Source organism: Epinephelus fuscoguttatus, linkage group LG3 (assembly GCF_011397635.1).
Source record: "Epinephelus fuscoguttatus linkage group LG3, E.fuscoguttatus.final_Chr_v1".
NCBI classification, from domain to species: Eukaryota; Metazoa; Chordata; class Actinopteri; order Perciformes; family Serranidae; genus Epinephelus; species Epinephelus fuscoguttatus.
This window is the reverse complement of record NC_064754.1, coordinates 38,308,629-38,318,088: the sequence shown is the minus strand read 5'-3', so window position 1 is coordinate 38,318,088 and position 9,460 is coordinate 38,308,629. Positions and strand designations below refer to the sequence as shown.

Here is a 9,460-nt window from a genome sequence, read left to right as displayed (position 1 = left end):
ATGCATAATGTTAAGTAAATATACAGTACAGGCCAAAAGTTTGGACACACCTTCTCATTCAATGCGTTTTCTTTATTTTCATGACTATTTACATTGTAGATTCTCACTGAAGGCATCAAAACTATGAATGAACACATGTGGAGTTATGTACTTAACAAAAAAAGGTGAAATAACTGAAAACATGTTTTATATTCTAGTTTCTTCAAAATAGCCACCCTTTGCTCTGATTACTGCTTTGCACACTCTTGGCATTCTCTCCATGAGCTTCAAGAGGTAGTCACCTGAAATGGTTTTCCAACAGTCTTGAAGGAGTTCCCAGAGGTGTTTAGCACTTGTTGGCCCCTTTGCCTTCACTCTGCGGTCCAGCTCACCCCAAACCATCTCGATTGGGTTCAGGTCCGGTGACTGTGGAGGCCAGGTCATCTGCCGCAGCACTCCATCACTCTCCTTCTTGGTCAAATAGCCCTTACACAGCCTGGAGGTGTGTTTGGGGTCATTGTCCTGTTGAAAAATAAATGATCGTCCAACTAAACGCAAACCGGATGGGATGGCATGTCACTGCAGGATGCTGTGGTAGCCATGCTGGTTCAGTGTGCCTTCAATTTTGAATAAATCCCCAACAGTGTCACCAGCAAAACACCCCCACACCATCACACCTCCTCCTCCATGCTTCACAGTGGGAACCAGGCATGTGGAATCCATCCGTTCACCTTTACTGCATCTCACAAAGACACGGTTGGAACCAAAGATCTCAAATTTGGACTCATCAGACCAAAGCACAGATTTCCACTGGTCTAATGTCCATTCCTTGTGTTTCTTGGCCCAAACAAATCTCTTCTGCTTGTTGCCTCTCCTTAGCAGTGGTTTCCTAGCAGCTATTTGACCATGAAGGCCTGATTCGCAGTCTCCTCTTAACAGTTGTTCTAGAGATGGGTCTGCTGCTAGAACTCTGTGTGGCATTCATCTGGTCTCTGATCTGAGCTGCTGTTAACTTGCGATTTCTGAGGCTGGTGACTCGGATGAACTTATCCTCAGAAGCAGAGGTGACTCTTGGTCTTCCTTTCCTGGGTCGGTCCTCATGTGTGCCAGTTTCGTTGTAGCGCTTGATGGTTTTTGCGACTCCACTTGGGGACACATTTAAAGTTTTTGCAATTTTCCGGACTGACTGACCTTCATTTCTTAAAGTAATGATGGCCACTCGTTTTTCTTTAGTTAGCTGATTGGTTCTAGCCATAATATGAATTTTAACAGTTGTCCAATAGGGCTGTCGGCTGTGTATTAACCTGACTTCTGCACAACACAACTGATGGTCCCAACCCCATTGATAAAGCAAGAAATTCCACTAATTAACCCTGATAAGGCACACCTGAAGTGGAAACCATTTCAGGTGACTACCTCTTGAAGCTCATGGAGAGAATGCCAAGAGTGTGCAAAGCAGTAATCAGAGCAAAGGGTGGCTATTTTGAAGAAACTAGAATATAAAACATGTTTTCAGTTATTTCACCTTTTTTTGTTAAGTACATAACTCCACATGTGTTCATTCATAGTTTTGATGCCTTCAGTGAGAATCTACAATGTAACGTCCCATAGCAGTACTACAATGTCTTTTTCAGTCCTCGGTAATGTCGGGAAACACACAAACTTTAATTGAATTAACAGTCTGTTGAGTTTGTACTGTTTGCAGAATGTACAGCTCCCAGGGAACAACATTTTAGCCAGCTGAATGCAGTCTTTCTCTGTTTCATTTGGGAACAGTGTGGACAGCAAGTCAAGGCAAGGCAATGGCCAGTCTCACCCACGGGTTGACCGAATAAGAAAAAAAGAAAAACTGAGTTCTCAGGTTTTAAATAAAAGGCACATTGTGAGGTGCCTGATCCGTCCTGAGACATATAGAGCTTGTAGAGGAACGCTGTATCTAGGCCAATGCCATTACCAGATGTGAGAGAAGGGGGCCGACTTCCTGTGGTGCTTCTTCAAGAACTGTTCTTCCATTCAAACAACCTCAGCTACATGAAAAGAAACACACACGCTTAAATGAGTGCACACACAGTAAAAACAAACCAAGACCTCTTCAGAATCCTTTAAGACAACCGTTTTTATTTCTTTTATGAAAAGAAAGGTAAAGTTTGCTTTTACTTGTTACAAAACAGATATAATTTACAATACAGAAGATAAGAAAAGTCTTCAGAAATACAAAAAGTTCACTACACATGAGTTACAGTACAAAAAAGCACACTACCACATTCATCAATTAAGGTCTGGAAAGACAGCACTTAAAAAAAACACACATCCGTATAAAAAGACTGTCAAACTCATTTCATAATAACAAAAAATCAGTACCTCAAACTAAAACGGAAATATTCTGCTGATATGATGGATGGTGAAGGGAAGTATTGGAATAATTGCACTCATTCCACATGATTTAGCTTAAAAGTGCAGGCACATTCTTGCCCTTAAAAGTCCTGCAGCTAGATAATGGTGATTTACGACACCTACAACTTAATCTGAAATCTCTGACGTAATAATTTATTAGGCTTATACTTACATGTGATGCAACTGCAGCTGATCTGGTTTTCCGTTAAAAGGCCTTTTTTTGGTAACATCTGTCAGTTAATCACATTACATGTTGACATTTTGTTGTTGCAGTTTTCCTGCAGATGTCAGACTGACATTTGAAATAAAGTTGGACACCAAACCCCAACAACTTTCCATTTGGCATCAGATAAGTTAACCATCTGTCATTTCAAAACAGTCGGGGGATTTTAATGTTGCGTCTCCCTCCCACAGCTATACCACAGCATTCTTCACCGAACTGTAAGAACAGTTAAGAGTGAGCGCCACCTCTCCCTTTCCTGTTATCTTTCAGTTTCCCTGTTACCCTCCCTGCATCACGTACACAAATATGTGTGTGTGTGGGGGGTCCATACAAATTTATCTGAACAAATCTAGCACACCATGGGCCTTCGAACCAGCGAAATCCAGGTGTCTGGAGATGAACAGATTACACATATTTATGCACTTATAGAAGTGTTTGTGCTATATTTAAGGCACTTCAATAACAAACTGAAAAAAAGGTCAAAGCCAACCACACTCATTCACCATCAACCCAGAAAAGGTTGCATTTACATTTTTTTTTTTCAGTCACGAGTCTTTGGGGTTTACAGAAGTTTCCTTCCAAGTTTAGACACAAACTACAGAACCACAAGAAAACTGAATCCAAGCTGCTTCTCTATTCATTGTGATATTTCAGTGCAAATTAGTTAAGGAGACTCATCACTAGCATCTACTCATAAAAGAGTCTGATTTCTTGTTCACATTTGAGTGGCATCCTTTTGTTTTGTAATCATCTCACAAAGTTCTGCACCACTTCTGACTCGTCAAGGTGAGACATTAGTCTAAACATGATTCTCTTGTGCCTTCGTAATATTTCATACAAACTCTGATTCTGGCTATGCTCCAAACTGGAGAATACCAGAACTGCTTCTTCTCCAAAGAAGATGTGCTACATGTCCTCTGTTCAGTGGGAAACCCATTCACACACGTATGGACTCAATCAATCAATCAGTCTCAGTCCTTATGACTTGAAGAGTTTAGGGTAAAGGGCCTTAATAGGAGACGGGGTGATAACGTTTCCAGAGGAAATCGTCGTCTCTGGTCCCCCCTCTAGCTTCTGGGATACCACCTCAGTTTTACTGAAACTGCACTCCAGGAATGGCATCCCAATCTTCTTCACCTGGCCATCTCTGGTCATCAGACAAGGCCGACAGAGCAGCCTGAGAATGGCTCTCCTCATGTCCTTACTGGTCAGAGTGTAGATGATGGGGTTGAGGAGTGAGTTGACCATAGCTACTCCCAGGAAGTAATCGGCCTTGTAGAGCAGGCGACAACTGCGGGTAGGGCAGAAAAAATCCAGGAGGAGGAGTACGAAGAGGGGCAGCCAACAGGCAATGAAGACGCCTACCACGATGGTGACCGTCTTGAGGAGGGCGATGTACTTCTGCGACTTCCTTGCTAAGCCTTTCCTCATGCTGCCCGACAGGCCCAGCCGCTGACGCTGCGTGTTGGTGCGGACAATTCGAAACACTCTGACATAAAGGACGACGATGGCCAGGAGCACTGCGCTAAACACAGACACGCAGAAGAGAATGTAGCTCTTGGAATAAAGTGGGAGGACTGTTGAACATTGGTCCAGTCTGTGGATGCAGTTCCACCCCAAAATTGGGAGGACCCCCAGAAACCCTGCCAGGGCCCAGCTTGCACCAATCAGTGCCAACATCCGTCCCTTCTTTGCCCCATGGTATGGCCTCATAGTCACCATAGTAACATGGCGTTCAATTGCAATGGCCAGCAAACTAATTATAGAGGCTGCCAGAGTGATGAAGACCCCTCCCTCCCTGAGGAACCATAGCAACGGAGTCAGTTTCAAAGTATTAGGTCCGGACATGATGATGTTGGCCATGTATGTAATCCCAGCCAGCAGATCGGATAGAGTCAGGTTGCCCAGCAGGTAATACATGGGCAGATGGAACTTCTTGTTCCTCCATATGGCGATGAGAACCACAGCATTCTCCAGGACGATGAGAAGACACACCACCAGGAACGCAATGCCTTCAGGTTTGAGTCCTTCACGGTAGCGGTCTTTCTGCAGCTTGCCGGTGTAGTTGTAATGCTCCACAAGGACAGAAATGTCCTGGTACTCCCAGAAAAACTGCAAGTAGCCTGGAGAGGAGGTTGTGGGGGAGGTGGGGAGTATGGGTGTAGAGAAGGGAGTCCCTGCATGAGCAGAACTTGAAGCCTCCATGCTTTTTATTGCTTTTCTTCTATTCTGCTTACAGTTGGTGGCTATAAAGTCATATTTGTTGACATGTTTTTTGTTGCAGTCAGAGCTGTGAAGAATTTGTCCAAAGAAGATACACGAAAAAGATGTCTGAGCTCCTTCAGCTAAGGAAGGGATTATGAAGTTGACACAGTGTAATCCACCAGGATCCCCAGATGTTTTCTTTTCTGCCAGAAGACGGTGCTCTTGAGCTCCGCTTGTCCTGGTTTAGATGGTCCAGACGCTGTAGACAGACATGAAAAAAGCATGAAAAATGATGGAAAGAGTGAATGCAGAATGACTAAAAACTGAAATCACAATCCTTAATAGATTAACTTGAAATCAAACTCTTAAATTAAAGTTAACATTCACACTCACTCATTTTCAAAGGACTAGGTTATGTTATACTGACATTTAAGACATTTAGCCACAAAAATGTAATGAGTCAAAACACATGAATCATAAATCCACAGACAAGCAAAGCATAGGCGTAGTTAAGTTGAATGCACATGTATATACATTTCCTGTAACTCTTGAGTGTAAATTGTGATGATAGGAAATTTAAATTACAGCATAAACCTCATGACATCTACTAAAACAGATGAGCAATTATTTCTTTTTGCGTTTGCAGGGTATGAATGTGATACTAAATACTGAAGGCAGAGAGGGATCTTTTTAAGGTCAAACATTTAGTCCTTCCAGTCCTGTTTAAAGTGCATCAGTCACTGTAAGGTTGTTAGACAAGAACCATCACAACATGTGCACTTAATTTGGCACACATGTTGCTGCCCCCCTGCCAGCCCCCACCCCAGCATCACCATTCCACTTTCACAGTATAGATGAGGTGTGTTTGAAGTCTCCCACCCACACATGCAAATACGCTTAAACATCACGTCCAACGTCTGCAACATTTACAAACTATGATCACAAATATGCTGAAGGTTGTGGTTGAATTATTTTAGCTTTCATTGTTAATGGTAAAAACAATCAGGGGTGATTAGGGTTGCATTCCTCTGAGTCTCTGTCGCGTGAGGGAATGTTTTTCTCGCCTCTTGAGTCATATGTTAACATTTAACAAATGGTCTAGAGACATAAACCCATTCAATCTGCTGCCAAGAATGTAGGAAATTAATATAATTTGTCCACGTTGGCCCAAATGCTGAGCGTTGAGTCCCTCAATGGGAGAGATTGACCATGGAAAAAAATATGAATGAGATCATGAATGAATACCAGTATCTTAATGTCAGTTATCTATGAAGAGTTGTGACTAAGAGAATACGTATGTTATAATCACAAGAATAAAAATTTGTGTTTATAATAATGACAAGACAAAAAAACATTTTTAAATCCTGACTGTTTTAAAACATTTTAAAATGAAACAATTTTTTTTGGTTGTTTTTTTTTTCACCATTGTTGCTTATAGTACAATCTCCTGTACGTAAGTCTTTCTTTTCTTCAGGTGTTAACGTGTCATAAAGCAAAAGATTAATTTAAACATTATAGTAATAAATCTTATTTCAAACAAATCACAAGCAATCCTTTGATTATTGACAAGATTATAATTATGTTTCTGTTATCATTCTGCTCTGTTTAAACACAGCACAAATGCAATCGTATAAAAATGATCATGTGCCACATATTGCATCAGAATAAGAAAGCATCACAAAGAAATTACCTTAAAAATTAATGTAGCGTTGCCTTTATCGTGCACTTCATCTGCTTTCCAGTGAGGAGAATCCAAACACCAGCACCAAGTGACTCACAGTCAAACTGACAAGGCAGAGGGAGTGAAGTGAGACCTTAGTTGAAACATGCAACAGCTAAAGGGGGTTGGTCTTAACCCAAACTCTCTCACTCCCCCTCACATTCTCCCTCTCTTCCTCTAGCATTCTCTCTCTCTCACTCTTATGCATGCATTAACACACAGTTGTGTGCATGCAAACACATGTAGAAAAAAGATATGTCTCCTGGCCGCACACCATAAAATCTCTTCTTGATGATTGACAGATGAGGAGGAGCTGGAATGATCAAAATATTAAGATCTCAGTGAAGCCTGTCAGTGAAAGCAGCACCTCTGATTACACAGCCACAACAGTTGCTGCCATGAGATTTGTTCACATTTCAGAATTCACATAGTGTATATATACTGTATCTTTCTGATATCGTCATGAAGGCTCATCTCTGTTTACAATGATACTACAATGACAGCAAGAGAAACTTGCTTACACAGGCCCCATCTTTAAAAATTCCCTAAAATCAGGTACATGTGATATCTACAAGGCCATAAAAAACAGGCCAAAAAAATCTGAGTATCATTCATTTCCTGCATTCTGATGAATTTCTATGCACCAATTTGTGCCTTTTCTGCACAAATGTCTGTACTTTTGTTAAAATAAAAGTCTCTGCTACTTTTACATTTTTCTTGTGGGAGGGACAAATGCACAAGTTCTAAATACTGAGGGCGACATGTCCCCTGCGCCCCCCCTGCAACCTACACCTATGGATATATACATGCAATATACAGTGTGTGGACTACAACAAGACAATCAGTCTGTGAGCAGGAAACATCTGCAAGACTGCAAAATTATCTGAAAGTGCATTGAGAACACTACATAAAACATCAAATTATGAAGAAGGGGTGTACATTTTCAGGTGTTATGGTGGCTACACAAACACCACTTTTCAATTTTCTAGAGAAATGAAAGGGAAATAACGGCTGCTATCGTGCTGGAAGAACCAGTTCTGATAAGCCCTGGCCCAGTCACATTTCCCCAAACTCCCTAAGCCAGCTGAAATGTACACGCTAAGCTTTTGTTTTTCCCGACTTCCTCGGAGTTTAGATTTATTGCTCCCACGATTATCTATTCTACCACCCCCTACTTATGCAGCCAGGGAAGTGGAGCGAATACGATTCACATGGTTTATGTTGCAATGATGGCATCCCAATTCCCAGAGTCTGTCAGTGAAATTTCAGCATGCTTTGACACGCTTTGGCTGTTTACCTGCGAAGCCTCCGCTGCAGGGCGTGCGGCTGAAGGTTTATCAGGACAAAACAAAGCAGGGAAGAGGTGAACAGGATGCTGTATGAGCCTAGAATATAACTTTTATTAGTTTGTTTTTGTTTGTTTTGTTTCAAAGCCAGTGATTGATATGCTGACATGTTGACATGACATTTGCCCCAAACACATCTGAAACAGCACTGACTTTTCATTTGCTGTGACACCTATTTACTTTCTTTACCTACGGTCTTTTGACAGTTGGAAATCCTGCTCTTTATCCGGCTACTCCTGTGGTACATTACTTGGCAGTGTCTGACTATTCAAACAGAGTTTTCCTTCAACTAAACCTGTTTGCTGTGTGATTATTACCTGGTTTAGCTGAAGAATCCTCTGGCTCCTTTGTACATGACTGAGTGTGGACAATACACAAGCACATTTCTTTCTTTCTTTCTTTCCCTGTCATCACACTGCTTCTCCGACTCTCTTAGTCTCACATGGCAGTCCAATCACGTTAGTGTTTGTTTCTGCAAACCACAAGTACACTTCATTTGCAAGTTTCATACGTATCATATTACATTTTCTACACTGATATAGTATATAAGCTGACTTTGTCATCTGGATTGTGGATGGCGTGTTACTGGTTGTTTTTTTAGCAAGTCTGTGTGCTGTGGGTCTTATTCCAGCAGCTTTGTAGGCACCAAATGCCAGTACTTTATAGTGGCTTATGGCTCTTTTTGCAGCTGCTTTTTATGCAACAAACATGGATGTTTTTTAGGAACCTGTCACTGTTTTTCCTGCAACTTTTTTAGCCCCCAAAATTGGGTGTTTTTGGTGAACTGTGGCTACTTTTCCAGCAGTTTTTAGGCACCAAACTGGGTGTTTTTAGGGATCTGTCACCGTTTTTCTAGAAGCTTTTTAGCCTCCAAAATTAGTGTTTTTTAGTGACTTGTGGCTCTTTTCCCAGCATCTTTTTAGGCACCAAATGTAGGTGTTTTTAGGGACCTGTCACTGTTATTCCAGCAGCTTTTTAACCCCCCAAAATGGGTGTTTTCTTAGCAACCCATGGCTCTTTTTCTAGCAGCTTTTTGGGCATCAATCTGGATATTTTTTAGGGGCCTGTTGCTATTTTTCTAGCAGCTTTTTGGCCTCCAAAAGTGCATTTCTTTAAGTGACCCGTGGCTCTTTCTCCAGCTTATGACTCTTTTTCCTTTTTAGCCCCCCAAAACATGATTTTTTTTAGTGACCTGTGGTTCATTTTCTGGGAGTTTTTTAGACGCCAAACGCAAGTATTTTGTAATGACTCATGACTGTCTTTCCAGTGGCTTTTAAGGCACAGAACTTGGGTGTTTTTTAGGGACTTGTAGCTGTTTTTGCGACCTGTCTCTGTCTATCCAGCAGCTTTTTAGCCTCCAAACATGGGTGTTTTTTTAGTGACCCATCACTGCATTTCCTACTGGGACAGTGGCAAGAAATGTGACATCACTGTTTTTCCAGCAGGGATTGCACCACCCAAAATGGGTATTTTAAGCCAAAACATGATCTTTTCCTAACCATAACTATGAGGTTTTGCCCAAAAGTGCCTAAATGTAACCATGCATTAACCACAGAGTTGTTGAAATGTAAAATTTCGAAGTATCTGCGACAT

General features: G+C 41.5%; 1 protein-coding gene across 1 annotated transcript; it reads right to left on the bottom strand.

The window, feature by feature from the left end:
* Positions 1-2,077: 2,077 nt before the first annotated feature.
* On the bottom strand, positions 2,078-6,627 carry s1pr5b (sphingosine-1-phosphate receptor 5b). Its single transcript, XM_049572370.1, has 2 exons — positions 6,492-6,627; positions 2,078-5,060 (listed from the first exon to the last, which is right to left on the bottom strand). Exon 2 carries the CDS (start codon positions 4,799-4,801, stop codon positions 3,575-3,577), a length of 1,227 nt encoding a protein of 408 aa, XP_049428327.1. The 5' UTR covers positions 4,802-5,060; positions 6,492-6,627; the 3' UTR covers positions 2,078-3,574.
* Between the last annotated feature and the right edge of the window lie 2,833 nt (positions 6,628-9,460).